At 42.6% G+C, this 18,109-nt stretch overlaps 1 protein-coding gene across 2 annotated transcripts in view; it reads right to left on the reverse strand.

Moving 5' to 3' along the window:
• Window positions 1-1,366: 1,366 nt before the first annotated feature.
• The window catches only part of LOC120913604 (sodium- and chloride-dependent neutral and basic amino acid transporter B(0+)-like), a 51,585-nt gene continuing 34,842 nt past the window's right edge, over window positions 1,367-18,109 (reverse strand). For both annotated transcript variants that reach the window (XM_040323675.1, XM_040323676.1), the window contains 7 exons: window positions 17,199-17,427; window positions 15,012-15,137; window positions 12,396-12,514; window positions 9,784-9,883; window positions 5,763-5,872; window positions 3,276-3,443; window positions 1,367-2,504 (listed from right to left, as the gene is read on the reverse strand). In XM_040323675.1, the coding sequence (XP_040179609.1) occupies window positions 2,337-2,504; window positions 3,276-3,443; window positions 5,763-5,872; window positions 9,784-9,883; window positions 12,396-12,514; window positions 15,012-15,137; window positions 17,199-17,427 (1,020 nt within the window). In that variant the 3' untranslated portion in view covers window positions 1,367-2,336. The remainder of the gene's footprint in view (window positions 2,505-3,275; window positions 3,444-5,762; window positions 5,873-9,783; window positions 9,884-12,395; window positions 12,515-15,011; window positions 15,138-17,198; window positions 17,428-18,109) is intronic.

Consider the following 18,109-nt stretch of genomic DNA (forward strand, 5'->3'; position numbering starts at 1 on the left):
AGGGTCTGTTTGCAGGCGATATTTTTAGCGCAATAGCGCCTGCAAACCTCTCTAAAGCGCTGCAAAGAAGCTGCTTGCAGGACTTTTTTTGACGCTCTGCCAGCGCAGCGCCTCAGTGTGAAAGCACTCAGGTTTTTACATTGGGATTGCAGATGCAGCTTCTTTCAGGCGCTTTACAAGAGCTTTTTTTAATGCTAAAGCGCCTGAAAAATGTCCCAGTGTGAAAGGGGTCTTTGGGCCTGTTAGTGCCAATTGAGCATTGTTTAAACACCACAGCCCACCTGAGTATTGTTGCTGACCATATCCATTCCTTTATGACTACAGTGTACCCATCTTCTGATGGCTTCTTCCAGCAGGATAATGCACCATGTCACAAAGCTCAAACCATCTCACCACTGGTTTCTTAAACATGACAATGGCCTCCACAGTCACCAGATCTTAGTCCAATAGAGCACCTTTAGGATTTGGTGGAACAAGAGATTTGCATCCGAATTTTTTTTCCAACACCTTGTTGAATCTATGCCACAAAGAATGAAGGCAGTTCTGAAGACAAAAGTGGGTCCAACCTGGTACTAGCAAGGTGTACCTAATAAACTGTCCGGTGAGTGTATATTTCTCTTGCAACAGATTAATATTCTGCCTATCAGATGTAATTTTATCTATAAATGAAGAGATTGTGTATTCTTGTGAGGCAGTGGTTTGCAACACTTCCTTACACAGACACACAATCTTATGAATACATGTGAACAAAAATGTTAAAATGTAACAGAAGTGCTTCCAATCACTCTTCTCTTATAAGCAGAGCTACTCAGTGGGAGATCTTTCCTATCTTCCCACCGACACAGTGAAAACGAAGTACGGAAACATAGTCAGTTGGTGGGAGACCATTCCCATCTGCCCACTGGCACACAGAGTGATACTGCTAATGCCATAGTCGCCATTATTTAAAAAGAAACATAATTTCTTGCTGTGCATTTAGCAAGCCATTATAAGTGGAGAATTTACTTTATTAGGGGTGGGGCATTAATTTAGTATGGGTGTGGTTCTAGAAGAGACATATAATTAATTGAATGGCATTAATCTAATGGGAATTGAGGGAAAATCTTCCAACTGGGACACTAGTTCTGTTGACTAGAGTTTACCAGAGATTTCTCTTATTTTGGAGGGATCCTCTATTACTTCCTACAGTGGCTATGGGACAGGAAGTAAAGAAACATTTCCCCAATGGGCCACAGATGGCAAAAAAAACGTACCTAATTTTGTTTTGCATTAACCTTGATTGAAAGTTGAAATCCGTTTAACATTTCCATGCAATATTTTATTCTAAGATTTACTGTATGGCTACCTCAAAAACACCAATACAAAAAAGTGTTTTCTTTTTATTAATAGAAAGTATTTTTATGTACATTTTATTTTTTACTTTCAAATATTTTTATTCGTTTGAAACAGACATACATGGAATTCAAAAATCTCACAGGGCATTAAACGAGCCTACAATCTTGCAGAAAAGAAAAGCAGTGGTGTGGTGGCGAGGATAGAAAATTGGTACTGTCTTCTCGGCTGAGCACTCATGCTGCTAGATTACCTGTTCCAGGATCCCGGTGAGGCTCTCCCGGCACCCTAAATGGGAACATACTATGCCCTGATAGCCACCCTGAGTTCCCAGAGTGTAACCTTTTCCATGGTTTGGCATTGAGTTTTGCGTCTGGTAGAGTGGTTTAGGTACGTAGACTACATGCCTCGAGTGTAGGGCCCTTTGACCTAAAAACTCCAAGGTACTTGGTCTACAAGGTCACTGCGGATGTAATGGAGGGCCATATTGTACCTGCGAAGGGGAGGGGAACAGAGCATGGAGGGGAAAAGAGGGGAGAGAAGAGAAGTCAATCAACAGGAAGTGAGCCGAAGATGGGTAAGAGATGTGTGTTCATTATGCCGGTACCACAGGGAGGAGAGTAATGCCCATGTGATGTGCCCAGGGTTCCCAGGTAGATTCAAATTGGGCTTTAGAGTCAAGCAAAATGCTGGCCAACTTCTTCTGGGACATAATCCATGGAATTTTGCGTTTGGCAGCCAAAAAGGAGACCTTGGGCTGTTTCCAAGCCTTGGCTATTGTCGTATATTTTCTTTTTATTTAGCACTTGTTCACGCAGTATTTTACACTTCCATTGCCTAATGTGTGTATCCATACAAGAAATGTGACTTGTGCATGTTTACGCAGCTCTGATTAGGCTACTTGTCACTTTAGCAAACCTCTTGATGCCATTTAGCAGTTAGTCTATGGATTCATCAGTCTGATAGAGATGGTCAATCTCTACGGTCTGTACATATGGGTTGTCTTAGTCTCTCTGAAATGAAACATTATCAACTCCTTTAATATCTGGAATTTCCACTCCTTTGTCCTCCTCCTTGACTCTGTCATCCTTCATATCTTTGTACCTCTCCCCACGATTCTTCACCAGGGCAGGTCCCCAGTTTTCAGTTGGTCTACAACAACTTGCAATACGCTGCAATAACAAAAGAAAATTAGTTTAGTGTGTGTAATAGAATGTATAAATGACTGACTTAATTTTCTTTAAGTAGAAATTCACTTTTGAATATATGTGTTTTGACATGATTAGCTTAACTAACAGTTTGCATAAAAACACACCCTGCAAGTTATTTGATTCACGGGGCAGCCTGTTGTGCAAGTAAATTATCAGCTAGTTTTTGTTAACTAAAGTAAGCATGTTTAAATCATGATAAGAAAAGTACTGAGTTTGTATAACTTTTAGAAACATATGCATTAAAACACAGTCCCTCCCTTCTTTATTTTGCATATAAGCCATGGTAGTATTCGGTAAAGGTCAGAGATCTTATGAACACACTCAAGCCTGTTTCCCGTGCCTTATTTGGTCTCTCACAAATTCGGGAGTCACTGAAGCTCTTCCTGTATTACCTGAAGTACACCTGGGTGGCATATTACCTGCTTCCTCTGTCAGTGTGAAAGTTCATTGGCAAACCCTTCTGTGTTCAGCTTTTTTGGGTTTGTTTTTGGATTGGAAAAGTTTTTTGTTACAATCAAGTTTATTGAGTGATCAAATTTAAAAATTTCATACAGTGCATCAATACAATCCTACAAGGTATAGCCAAGGTATAGCCTTTCAAGGAGGTAGAGGTAGAGTATGACAAAACATATATTAATATTTGTATATGGTGTAAGTTCAAAATCAGTAACAATAGGATAGCACATTTTTTATACTCCAACCAGATCAAGCATATGAAATGCTTTTTCACACCTGAAAAATGTTCCCTTTGGCTTGAATGACCTTCACAATAGCAATGATGGGAATCCATATAAGGCAGAAGACGACCATTAAAAATCCTAGTATAATTGCCCATTTCGGGTAAACTACACCACCATATCCTGCAGCTTCGTATGTGACCAAAGACCAGATTAAAATAGCCTGCAAAGAAATAAAAAAATAAAGTACAATGATTTGTGTTTGGAAAAACAAGAAGCTATTACAAACTGTATTTTAAAAAATGTCTCAACTCCAGACCTCAATTTTCCAGAATTTCTTAAAGTGATTTTTTAAAGATTCATTATTTTCCCTTTTAAAAATAACAAACATGTTATACTTACCTGCCCTGTTGCAGAGGATTTGTACAAGGCAGCCCAGATCCTCCTATTCTCGGGCCCCCCTTCTGTGATCCTGGCCCCTCCCTCCTGTTCAGTGCCCCCCATGGCAAGAAGCTTGCTGTGGGGGCACCCAAGCTGAGTCACAGCTGCCTGTGTCCATTCAGACACTGAACCCCGACCCGGCCTCACCCCCCCTCTCTTCTGATTGGCTAGCTGACCTTGATTAACAGCAGTGGCAGCCAATGGCACCGCTGCTGTGTCTCAGCCAATCAAGGGGAGAATCTCAGACAGCTGAGACACTAGTGGACATTGTTGGACAGAGAGGGACCTCGGGTCTGTGTTAGGGGGTGCTGGAGAGGCTGCTGCACACAGAAGGCTTTTTTTCTTAATGCAAAGAATCCATTAAGATAAAAAAACCTTCTGACTTTACAATCCTTTTAACTGTTTGCCGACCAGCCACCATCATTATACTGCGTCAGGTCGTCATGATCCCGCGAACCGTCATAGCTGTACGTCGTCCCTTTAAGCGGGAAAGCAGGCACGGGCGATGCTCGTGACCAGTGGTCGTGATGGCCGCCAGCCATGCACAATCGTAGGCACAAGGGGCAGAACAGGGACGTGTGTGTGTGTAAACACACACATGCCAGTTCTGTGAGGAGAGGAGAGAGAGATTGTGAGTTCCTCTAAGCTGAGAAACATGATCTCTCATCTCCTATAGTCAGTCCCATCCCCCACAGTTAGAACACACACATAGGGAACACAGATAACTCCTTGATCACCCCCCTAGTGTTAACCCCTTCCCTGCCAGTGACATTTACACAGTAGTTAGTGCATTTTTATAGCACTGATCGCTGTATAAATGCCAATGGTCCCAAAAATGTGTCAAAAGAGTCCGATATGTCCGCCATAATGTCACAGTCCCAATAAAAAATCACAGATCGCTGCTATTACTAATAAAAAATAATAATAAAAATGCCATAAATCTACCCTCTATTTTGTAGACGCTATAACTTTTGCGCAAACCAATCAATATATGCTTTTTTGCGATTTTTTTATTGCCAAAAATACGTAGAAGAATACATATCAGCCTGAGGAAAAAAATTGCCTTTTTTTAAAAAAATTGGGGCTATTTATTGCAGCAAAAGGTACAAAATACTGTGTTATTTTCAAAATTGTCGCACTTTTTTGGCTATAGCGCAAAAAATAAAAACTGCAGAGATGATCAAATACCACCAAAATAAAGCTCTATTTGTGGGGGTAAAGGATGTCAATTTTGTTTTGGTACAGCGTCGCACGGTCGCGCAATTGTCAGTTAAAATGGCGCAGATCTGTATCGCAAAAAATGGCCTGGTCATTGAGCAGCCAATTCTTCCAGGGCTGAAGTTGTTAAATTATACATAGTAATTTATTTTAAGTTCTTGGATCATTCATTCCCACAACTTTTGTCACTATGTGATATTATCAAATATGACCTTCTGGGGTACTTCAGAACTGGAGCTCATAAGCACCAGTATAAAGCTTCGTACACACACACGACCGTTTTTGACTGGGAATCCCGGCCGTGTGTATGCTCCCTAGCAGTTTTCTGTCAGGAAAACAGCTGGGAATCCCGACCTGAAAATAGAGAACCTGCTCTCTATTTTCCCGTCGGGTTTCCTGGCAGAGTGTTTCCTGCGTCTGTCTGTATGCTAACCTGCAGGACGCATGCGCGGTAGCATACAACGATAGTGTGGGGTGCAGCAAGATGGCGGCGACGAAATCAAATGTGACGAGACACCGGCCCATTGTATGGCTGACGTTACCGCGTTCTTGCCATTCAAAAGAACAGCTGGATTTTGTGACCTTGCATTTTCATGTTAGGTTAAGAGGTGCACTGTGAAAAGGGGCACAGTCTTTGCTCTTCTAAGTGTAAGTCGTGTATTTTCATGCACTATATAATATTTACTTGCAAAATACTGTATATTTAAGTTTTAAATGTTAATGCTGGACACAGAAATTAAGAAAAGCATCCACAGTGAACAAATACATGCATTACAGACTACCACTGTCCAAAGTGAAGTGATCACTTTACCTCAATATGTGCTTCAATATATGACTGCATTGTGTGGTTATTCTAATTAGACAAAGCCATAATAGAACTTACTGCTAGCAATACCGGGGATACAAAATACCAGCATACTCTCCACCACAACCAGAATATCCAGTGCTTCTTCCCAAGCATCATCTCTATATCCAAGATAACTCTATTGCCACCTGTTGGTAGTAAAACCGGAAATAACATACATCACCTTTGTCAAATGTATGACGTGCAAAAATTAAAGTGTAATAGTCTTATTTTATTTTTATTTTTTTAAACAAACCTGTTATATTTTCCTGCTCTGTGTAATGGTTTTGCACAAAGCAGCCCGAATCCTCCTCTTTTAGGGTCCCACGCCAGCGCTCCTGGCCCCTTCCTCCTGCCGGGTGCCCCCAGAGCAAGCAGTTTTCTCTATTGACACCCAAGCAGGCGTGCTCCTGAGCCGCAGCTCTGCATGTCCATTTACACTTGGCCTGCCCCATCCCTCTCCAGATTGGCTCACTGGTTGTAATTGACAGCAGCGGAAGTCAATGGTTTCCGCTTCTGCCTCAGCCTATCAGGACTAAGGCCCCATACACACGAGAGAATTTATCCGCGAATACGGTCCAGCGGACCGTTTCCGCGGATAAATCCTCTCGAGGATTTCCGCGGATTTTCATGCGATGGAGTGTACACACCATCACATTGAAATCCGCGCTGAAATCCTCTGGCGATGACGTGTTGCGCCGTCGCCGCGATTATGACGCGGCGACGTGTGCGACGCAGTCATATAAGGAATTCCACGCATGTGTCGAATCATTACGACGCATGCGGGGGATCCCTTCGGACGGATGGATCCGGTGAGTCTATACAGACCAGCGGATCCATCCGTTGGGATGGATTCCAGCAGATGGATATGCTTGGCATGTCAGCAAATATTCGATCTGCTGGAATCCATCCCAGGGGAGAAATATCCGCGGAAACAGATCCGCTGGCGTGTACACACCATAGGATCTATCCGCTGAAACCCATCTGCTGGGATTTTTCAGCGGATGGATTCTATGGTGTGTACGGGGCCTAAGAGTCTCCAGGGAGCCAAGGCTCTTGCGGAAATTGATGGATTGAGAGGGGGTTCAGGTTAGTATTAGTGGGTGCTGAGAGGGCTGCTACACACAGAGGGTTTTTTACTTTCATGCATAGAATGCGTAAAGGTAAAAATCTTGAGCATTTATAACCACTTTAGTCTTATCATAAGATATAGGTAAAAAACTGTAATGTATTTTCAATAAGTATGCATCAGGATAGATTTTTTTACTTTTACCCAAACTAAAGTTGTGATGTGACTTACATTTTTACATTAAAAGGAATATAAATGTTGCATTTTGTTACTAAATTAAATGTGTCTTATTTATATGTATCCCACTATAAAGGATCATATAATTAGCAAAAATAAACGTGATATGTGTACCGTCATAAATCTAAACACAATTGAAAAAAAATAAGACAATTCAGAGGGTGACACCACTATTCCAAAGTGACACACAAAAATACCAATTAATAAATCAATAAACTAAGCAAATGTCCAAATAAAATAGTTAGGTGTAGGAGGGTTTCACCACCATTGTAAATCTTGCAGGTACTGCAGTGATTTTAATGATGCATAAAGTGAAACAATAAAAAGGAAAAATTGCTTTAAATATAGTGCCTGGCGGGGGTCCCCTTAGTCTACCCGTAAAGTGGCGCATCTGTACAGTGTATAGAACCTGCTGCTGGAAAACTGACATCTCTAAAGAAAGAAAATGGGATTTAAAATTTCTGGAAATGCAATACCATTGCCGGTGACTTTTCCTTAAGGTTCCCCTAACGGGAAAGTTCCTTCAAGGCGCAAACTTGCCGACGAAAATATCCGAACCTCGCCCGGCATCCAGGCTCATTCTTTAACATCCCCGTGGATTAGAGGATGTTAAAATAAGAGCCAGGAGGCCGAGCGAGCGGAGCGAGCCGTTCGTGCGAAGCGAGGACGTGAGGCCGACTGGCCACTTTCCTCGAAATCCACGTCGCCCTGGATGCCGGCCGAGGTTCGGAGATTTCCGTCGGCAAGTTTGCGCCTGCGCAGTCCTTAAAGGAACTTTCTCGTTAGCCGGAACCATATCGGCAGATCAGATTGCGCCTGGAACTTTCACGATAGCCGGAACCATATCGGCAGATCACTGGCAAAAGAAAAAAACCCTGTGTGTGCGACCCCCCAATGCACACAAGCCACTTTTGGAATTGCCAAAAACTCTTGTACTGTCTTTATTCACTTTTACCCTATACTCATTCACATAGGGGGGGCTGGATCTGGGAGCCCTATTTTTTAAAGGGGGATACCAGATTCTGATAAGCCCCCCACCTGCAGATGGGAAGAGGCACTTGCCCCCATAAACATGGGGTCAAGGTGCTTTGGGGTTGGGGGGGCAGGGCCCCCTCTGTCCCAAAGCACCCTCCCATGTTGAGGGCATGTGGCCTAGTATGGTTCATGAAGGGGTGCTCATCCCCCATTTCGTGGTGGTTGTATTACAATAAGTCTGTGGGTTGCACTATGGAATGCTCGCTTATACCGTACATGACAGAGCGAAGGTGCAAACAGGGAATTCCTGCTGATGTACTTTGGAGTTCCTGAAGTGCCATTGAATAACCTGTTGACGTGATATCCCATATGGTTCCAAGGATGTAGATGTATGATTACTGAGAACATGATGTTATAAGACCACCTATAATTTTGGGTCTTATCATTTGGTAAAAGGCTGCACTTGATGGTGGGATTCAATTCACAAGGCTGCTTAGACCCGTAATGGGCAGGCTGAATGCACCAAGTTGATCGATCAACTTGTGTACAACTAGCCTGCTGGATTATCTTATGATTATAACTAGCAGCTGCAATAGCTGCTAGCAATTATCACTGTCTTCTCTTGGCAAGGATGGCTTCCCCCCGCCTGAACAGACAATAGCTCAGCAGGAGGGATTCCTCTGTATGCAATGTCTGTGTTGGTGAGGGAATCGTGCAAATTTATTTCCTGCAATTCGTGGTTGCAGGAAAGAAATTTGCACCATGTACCATGCCTTATTGTCATTCACAAGTGGAAACATATGGCAAGATTAACAATGGTGGTGGAACGCTCCTACAAATAACTAGTTTTGCATATAGGTGGTCGACTTCCATCAGGATCTATGTTTATTGGTTTATTAATTGGTATTTTTATGTTTGTCTCACTTTGGAATAGTCACTTTGGAAAAGTGTCTCATCCCTGTTGGACAGCTATGGCTTATGCCTTGTACACACAACCGGTGTTCACAACGAGAAAACTGGCATTTTTTATATTGGTCGAGAAAACCGGTCGTGTGTATGCTCCCTAACAGTTTTCTCAATATAAAAACTGCCCGCAATTTTTTTAAACCAGCTCTCTTTTTTCTTGTCATGTTTCCCGTCAGTCTTTTTCTCATCGCGAAAAACGGTTGTGTGTATGCTTTTCTGTGGCGAAAAAAAACGTGCATGCTCAGAATCAAGTATGCAGCCCAAAAGCAGACCAAAAGGTGGCGCCATTTGAAAGGAACTTTCCCTTTATATTCCCTTTGTACGTGTTGTACGTCACCGCGCTTTGGTCGGACGTTTTTTTGTATATGCAAGTCAGGCTGGAGAGAAATCACGTTGTGAAAAACGATGGTGTGTACGCAGGATTAGAGCAGTGATGGCGAACCTTGACACCCCAGATGTTTTGGAACTACATTTTCCATGATGTTCATGCATTCTGCAGTGTAGTTGAGCATCATAGGAAATGTAGTTTCAAAACATCTGGGGTGTCAAGATTTGCCATCACTGCTTAGAGAATTTGTTACAAAACAAATACTAACATACACAGGGGTTGATTCATCACCACTTGCAGAGCAGAGTAATTAAACAGTGTTATGGACCTTTAAAACTGAGATTTTAGAGATATGAACTGTATAAAGTGTGGTATCCAACAAAATTACATCCACTCAAAGGATTAGCAGCTTTGTGAATTGATCCTAGTATGTTGTTATGTACACAGCACAGCCTTAATAGGTGAGAACATTTTAAAGTACCTACCATATATCCAGATTACAGCCACCAGCTCCAAAACGGCAGCAAATAGAAGAGCCCATCCACCGCAAAATGAGTCAATGAGGTTTACCCAATATATTCCTGCCTGTAGACATAATCAGATAAATGTCTGTCTGCTATTCGTTTAAATATTTTATTTATTTTGTACCTATAGAATGTAGCCTGAGTGTAACCAACAGAAAGTAAAATATATATTTGTACCAGGAATGTATTTAGTATAGGAATTTAACTGAGGAAAAATGTTCTTTTTCAATACTTTAAATTAATGTAAAGCGTATATATTTCAGTATTTGGTAAATCATGGAGAGTAAAACCATTAAATGGCTTGGGAACGGCAAAGCTGGCAGACTCATGTTTGAGATCACAGGTTAGCAATCCTACGGAACCGATTGTCTGGGGGTTCTGCTCTCTGTATTAATTTTTTTTTATTTTATTTATATTATTTTCTATAAAAATGCAAAAGGACTGGAATTGCCCAAAAAGAAAAACCCAACACTCCAAGGTGGGAGGTAAAGTATTTGGCAAATCTGGTATGGAGGTATTACTCTACAAGAGGTTCAATAAGATGAATGATATTTCAGCTCACCTAGAACCAAAAAATTTCTTTTGGGATGGACTGTCCCTTTGATTAAAACAAGGATGCTGCTAAATCTTTCCAACTATGAGATCAAAGGACACCCCGTGTAACCAAGCCACACCCATGGGGGCAGATCCACAGAGAGAGTATGCCGGCGTATCGACTGATAAGCCGGCGTACTTTCAAATTTCCTGTGTCGTATCGTTGTTTTGAATCCTCAATACAAGATACGACGGCATCTGGGTTAGATCCGACCGGCGTACGTCTTCGTACGCCTTCAGATCTAAGAAGCAATTCTTTGGCGTCCGCTGGGTGGCGTTCACATCGTTTTCCGCGTTGAGTATGCAAATTAGCTATTTCTGACGATCCGCAAACGTACGAGCGGCCTTCGCATTCTTTTACGTCGTCTCTAGTCGGCTTTTTTCGGCATATAGTTAAGCATAATGTTAAGTATGGCCGTCGTTCCCGCGTATAATAAAAAAAAAAATTCTGTTTGCGTAAGTCGTTCGTGAATCAGGATGGACGTAATTTACGTCCACGTCACAAAAAATGACGTCCTTGCGACGTCATTTAGCGAAATGCACGTGGGAAATTTAGGAACGGAGCATGCACAGTTCGTTCGGCGCAGGGACGCGCTTCATTTAAATTAAATTCACCGCATTTGAATTCCGCGCCGTTAAGCCGCTTGAGATACACTACGCCGCCATAACTTACGGCGCAAAATCTTTATGGATTCGAACCAAAGCCAAGTAAGGTACGGCGGCATAGCGTATCTCAGATACGATGCGCCGGGGCAGATCTTTGTGGATCTGCCCCTCGGTTTTTGTAGCTATTTCCATTCAGTAAGACCATCGTAGGGAAACATTGATTAAGGATTAGTGTACCAAGAAAACTGTTTGATCTAGATCTATTCATATCTATTTAGATCTTTTTAATTTATGATCTTTATGATGGGAAAGAATCCACAATTTCAAGAAAAAAATATATACAACTCTCAGGGCCAGATTCTCGTAGATCGGCGTATCTTTGTGCGGGCGTAACGTATCCTATTCTCAAAGCACTTGCTCCGTAAGTAGGCGTGGAACAGGGGGGCGTGTTTTATGTAAATAACTTGTGACCCGACGTGATTGATGTTTTTCACGAACGGCGCATTTGCACCGTCCGTGAAATATCCCAGTGTGCATTGCTCCAAAGTACGCCGCAAGGACGTATTGGTTTCGACGTGAACGTAAATGATGTCCAGCCTCATTCTCGGACGACTTACGCAAACAACGTAAAATTTTCAAAATTCGACGCGGCAACAACGTCCATACTTAACATTGGTACGCCGCATGTACGCCTCATATAGCAGGGGTAACTTTACGGCGGGAAAAGCCTAACGTAAACGGCGTATCTGTACTGCGTCGGCCGGGCGTACGTTCGTGAATTCACGTATCTAGCTGATTTACATATTTCTAGGCGTAAATAAGCGTACACGCCCCTAGCAGCCAGCGTAAATATGCAGTTAAGATCCGACAGCGTAAGAGACTTACGCCGGTCGGATCTAATAGAAATCTATGCGTAACTGATTCTAAGAATCACGCGCATAGATACGACAGCTCAGACTCAGAGATACGACGGCTCTCCTTTGAGAATCTGGGCCTCAGGCCTCGTACACACGGCCGAGGAACTCGACGTGCCAAACACATCGAGTTCCTCGGCCAGTTCAGCCCTGAAGCCGCCGAGGACCTCGGCAGGCCGAGAGCTCCCATAGAACAACGAGGAAATAGAGAACATGTTCTCTATTTCCTCGCCGAGGTCCTCGTCGGCTTCCTCGGCCGAAAGTGTACACACGGCCGGGTTTCTCGGCAGAATTCAGCCAGAAACTCGGTCGGAAGCTGAATTCTGCCGAGGAAACTGGTCGTGTGTACGGGGCCTGAGTGTTTCTTGGTCCTGGTACAACTCTCAATGTTCCTGGTCTTACTAATCATCAAATTAATTTGTTTTTCAGACATGCAGCAACAGTCAGGCAAAAGTTTACCTGTGTAACACACGGGAGCCCTAGTAAGAATAACACAGCGCATATCGCAGTTGTCAAGGGAATCCTCAATTTTTTCATTACTTTTGGGAAAACATCTTGTATTGTTGTTGTAAGAGTTTCTATGATAAGGAAATAAACAAAAGTAGATTAAACATACCATGACCATATCCAACCAATTAGTCAACATTAAGTATAGCATAGTACAGTGGTAGGCAACCCCGGGCACACAAAGCCTCTTTTGCCGGAACTCGACTCCCTCCCCATCAGCAGAGCAGTTCAGAGAAGTGTCAGCGATACACTAATGCATTCCAATTTCAGGATTCCCCATGCCGCACCTGCACTAAGGGGGAGGCACTGTACCCTTACACATTGTAAAAGATGGGAAACATTGTTTTGTTCTCTAAATTTACTGTAGCTGCGACCGTCAGCTTTTGTGATGGGGATGAGATTGGGTGCAGTTCTGCTAGGGGAGGCGGTCCCTGTTTCCAGGAGGAGGAGGACTGTCATTGGCCACTGCTAAAGCCAATTACAGTCCTGCTAGCCCTGTCCACCATCTGGGAGGAAGATGACGAGCTTGGTTGCCACTACCAATCTCAGAAAGAAGGGATTTCACTGTGATTGAGAAAACCACAATTAGGTGACAGTTTGTGGAATTACTGTTGAGCTTCTGAGAACTTTATTGACAATATTCCTGAACCTTTGCATCACTTACTACTGAACTCCTGCACTCTGTGTCCCTTTAAGCCAGAGACAGTTATTCGGCGCAATGAAAATAACACCCAACTTTTCCTGTGGCGCAGAGCGCCGTACTTTTCCTCAGCTGTGGGTGCCCAACTTATGATCCTGAACACAGGCCCACTGCTTTCAGAAAATGCTTCTGACCTGAGCTCATCATTGCGCATCTATTCCAGATGCTTGTATCTGACATCACATACATGCCATACAAGCACGTGGGCTGGATGCGAGAGTTGGATCAGCAGGATAAGTGTGCCAGGACAGGTAGATGTGTCTCATCTCTGCTTCCTTTCACCACTCTGCATATCACGCATATCATAGATGAGAAGAGGGTAAAGCGGTGGAGCAGATGAGCAGGAGGGGTTCCGAGGTGGGACAGATGAGCAGGAGGGTACAGCGGTGGGGCAGATGTGCAGGGAGGTACAATGGTGGAAGAGATGAGAAGGGGGTTCAGCAGTGGGACAGAAGAGCAGGGGGGTACAGTTTGAGGCAGATGAGCAGGGGGGGGTTCAGTGTTGTTGGGCCTGATGAGCAGGGGTTTTTAGTGTTGGGCCAGATGAACAGGGGGGTTTAGGATTGGGCCAGATGGACAGGGGGGTTTAGGGTTGGGGCAGATGAGCAGGGGGGTTTAGTGTTGGGGCAGTTAAGAAGGGGGTTCAGTGGTGGGACAGAAAAGCAGGTGGGTAGAGCAGTGAGGCAGATGTGAAAGGAGGTATATTGATGGGACAGATGAGCAGGGGGTTACAGTGGTGGGGCAGGAGAGCAGGAGGAACAGAGGTGGGGTAAAAGAGCAAGGGGTACAGAGGTGAGACCGATGTGCTGGAGGTACATTGGTGGGGCAGATTAGAAAGCGGGTTACAGTGGTGGGGCAGATGAGCAGATGGGTTTAGTGTTAGGACAGATGAGAAGGTGATTCAGGTGATCCAAAATGTCACAATTGTCACCAGAACAAGAGGAGGGAGAAAACTGTTCCAGTGACAACTGTTAATACTGGAATCTGCCCTCAGTTTGTTTCTTTCTTTCTTGTTTCCTGTTATGTCTCTGAAAGAGGACATGAGGAGAAATCTCCGCAAGGCATACACATAAAAACTGGCAGAGGTTCTAACACAAGAAAGAAAAAGATTTAAAGGGTAACTCCACTTTGGTGGGAAAAAAATAATAATAATATAGAATATACAATTGTGAAACAAATCATATTGTAATTTAATGTTCTTAAAAAGTACCTTTCTTTTTGAAGCTACAGCTCTGTAATTTTCTGTAAAATGCAATGCAATATGGCTACCTGGAGTGTGTACATAACACCCCCCTCCCTCCCCCAGAAACATAATTTCCTGCTTGTGTAATTGGTTCACTGAGTTTCCCAGAAGTCTACACTAAGATACAAGTTAGATATCAGGTAACACAAATTTCATTTTCCCAATCCCAATAGGAAAATACATCTAAAGGGATGCAGATCCTGCAGTTTTCCTCATTAGAGCTCTGCAGGTGTAGCAGCTGATTGATAATTATGAAACCACTTCCATAAGATTAACTTTCCATGTGGACACAGATAAACACACAGGGATTTCTTCAGAATAACAAAAGGTAGGAATCTGCAACAAAGTTTGTTAAAATCCTTGTTATGTACATAGATCACCCAGAGGGGAAAGTTTTTTTCTCAACAAAATGTTACTCTTTAACCACTTGCTGACCAGCGCATGACTATCTACGTCGGCACAATGGCTCGGCTGGGCATATGGGCGTACAGGTACGTTGCCTTTAAGAAGCGGCATTGTGGGTGCTACACACATATTGGTCAGACTTATTTACTCGAAGGAAAATCACATTGAAGTGAACACAGTATTTACATAAAAAAAGTCATAGAATATCTATGTAACTCACCAATTAGTGCAAACTGAGAGTCAAGTCCTAATGCCAGGAGCATACAGAAGAACAAAATAGACCAGAGGGGAGATACTGGAAGCCTGGCCAATGCATCAGGGTAGGCAATGAATGCCAGACCAAATCCTGTAAGATGATAGATAATATTAGGATATATATATTTTTTTTAACATTAGAAGTTTATTGAAAAAAAAAGGATCAAGTCATAACAGTACAGAGCATGACTATCGTACAGAAAGAATGTAGTATCAAATCTACATAATGTACAATCGTGTGTCATACCAGCGATAAACTTGGTAAAAGTCAACAGGGCACACAAAAAATAATAAAATAAAAATTCCTTCAACACAGTCACTGTAGGCTAATTATGCACATAACCTTGTCTGGACAGGACCATCATCATGTATATATTTGTTTAAATGATGTCCTGTTATGTTTGCTACAAAAGCAGTGTATATCAAGGGAGAGAAAAAAGAAACGAGATGAGGGAAAGATTGGAAACTTAGAGAAAGAGTATGAGGAGGAGCGAGATCAAAAGAAAGAGTACTACGTTCGAATGTGGATCGGTCGTGGGGCGTGCACATCAAACCCAGGTGTGGGGGTCGGTTATCTTGAAACGCCATATAATTAAGTGGGACTTTCATCATCCTCAATCTGTAAACCTGATACTTCGGAATAGGCTTCCGAATACCTGAAAATTATCCAGGGTCGCAAAGTCTCATGGAACCCTTCTACCAGTTCCTTGGACTGAGCGAGTGTGTCCTCCATTTCGTGGATCTCTGAAATTCTGTGCAACCACTCTAATATAGAGGGGGAGCGAGTCGTATTCCAATGGCTTGGAATAAGGGATTTGGCTGCATTCACTAGAGGATATATTTTTTAATCAATAAAATGTATTCTTGTGCATGTTAGGTGTATTAAAGTCAACCCGTTAAAAATGTAAATATGGGAACTACTGATTGGTGACTGGGGCTTTCAGCTTGAAAATTCCGACCGTCAAGAACGCAGTGACGTAGAACACTACAACGGGCCGAGAAAAATTAAGTTCAATGACTCTGAGCATGCGTTAAATTGATTCCAAGCATGCGTGTTTTTTTGCGCTTCGGAAATTGCATACAGACGATCGGAATTTCCGACAAGAACTTTTCTTGTCGGAAAAATTGAGAACTAGCACTCAATTTTTTTGCTTTTCAGAAATTCTGACAGAAAAAGTCAGATGGAGCCTACACACGGTTGGAATTTTCAACCAAAAGCTCACATTGAACTTTTCTTGTCGTAAATTCCAGCCGCGTGTATTCGGCATAAGCCTGTCATGAGTACAGCTTTCCCCTAGGAATGAATGGGGTTGATGTACACATGTGCAGTGAGAAGCAACTATTTTGGAGGTAAGGCTGTGCTTTCTGAGTGGGACAATACAATGAAGATTGCTGTATTGGAGATGAAGATAAGTATAATGCCCTGTACACACGGTCGGAATTTCCAATGGAAATGTCCAATGGGAGCTTTTATTTGGATATTCCGACGGTGTGTATACCCCATTAGACTTTTTCCCTTGGAAATTCCGACGGACTTAGATGGAGAACAGGTTCTCTATTTTTCCAAAAAAAAAAAAATCCTATCGGAAAATCCGTTTGTCTGTATGTAATTCCGACGGAAAAAAACATGCATGCTCGGAAACAATTCAACGCATGCTCAGAAGCATTGCACTTAATTTTTCTCGACTCGTCATAGTGTTGTACGTCACTGCGTTCTTGACGGTCGGAATTTGGTGTGACTATGTGTGTATGCAAGCCAAGCTTGAGCGGAATTCCGTCAGAAAAACCATCCGATTTTTTTCCAAAGAAAAATCCGTTCATGTGTATGCATCTTAAGACTGAGTGGGCAGCACTAGGGGGCAGGGAGTTAAGGGGATCTAATTAAAGAAAATAAAGAAAATACATTTACCATAAAACTTATTATGACTCAATAAAGGGAAAACAGGATCGGTCTATGAGGGATGGGATAGCTGAAATTATTAAAGAAGAACTCAAGGCAAAGAATTACTGAGGACGTGTATGTTTTTTTTTTCTTTTTGCATATACCACTTTGTAGAAAAATACCAGTCCAAAAAAAGGACTGCTGCATGAAAATCCATTTACTGCTAATATACACTCTGCTGCTTTAAGAATCAATACAAATGTGAATTACCTTCATCCACAACTTCAGGAACCTTCTTGCCTGACACTAGGGCCATGTGACCAAGGATGGAGAAGATAGCAAATCCTGCAAGGATGCTGGTCAGGCAGTTTATAACGGAAACCACTATGGAGTCCCAGTAACAGTTGTTTTGGAATTTGTTATAGGATGAAAGAGCAATCAATCCTCCCCAAGCTGTGTTAAGAGAATAAAATATTTGGGTAGCAGCATCTCTCCACACCTAGAAAAGAAAAGACAACTTTTAAATTAACCTAAATAGTAACAGTAACTAACAGTATTGATTTCAAATGGTTAGATATCTAAATCAATAAAAGTGTCTCCGAACTTTTTCTTTTTTCATTCTATTTTTATTTTTATAGTGGGCAAGGAGATCATTGATATTTGGTCCATAATGTCAATGCTATTCCTAATCTCCATGGATTTCCGGACAGCAAATGAATGGAGCTGAGTGACATCTCTGGTTTCTAAGGACATGGTGGGAGCTGGCACCTACTGCTTTCCTAACAACCATTGACAGCAGAAACTGTCATAAATAATATCAGTTGAAAAAACAATACTCCAGTCCCAAACAAGCAAAGTTTGGTCCAAAACTGTGTTTGGACTAAATAGTGAGCTCATCCCTACTCCCCAACAGGATGCATAAAAAATAAACTGGTAGGGAGTTTTATTCTTCGATTCTGTATCCAAAACAGTTTTGGCTTTACAGGCTCTTAATTATGGTCTAGCTTTGGCAGAACAGCTTATATGCAGCCCTGTACTTGACACCAGGGCTCAAGTCCTGCGGAAACGCGTGGGAACGGAGTTCCTGCACTTTTTTCACAGCAGGAACTGAGTTCCCTTTGAGGGACTAGAGCAGCCGAGAGCAGCCCAGCCGCCCCAGCCAATGAGCGTATAATTTTTTT

The sequence above is a fragment of the Rana temporaria genome, chromosome 9, assembly GCF_905171775.1.
Source record: "Rana temporaria chromosome 9, aRanTem1.1, whole genome shotgun sequence".
Lineage (NCBI taxonomy): Eukaryota > Metazoa > Chordata > Amphibia > Anura > Ranidae > Rana > Rana temporaria.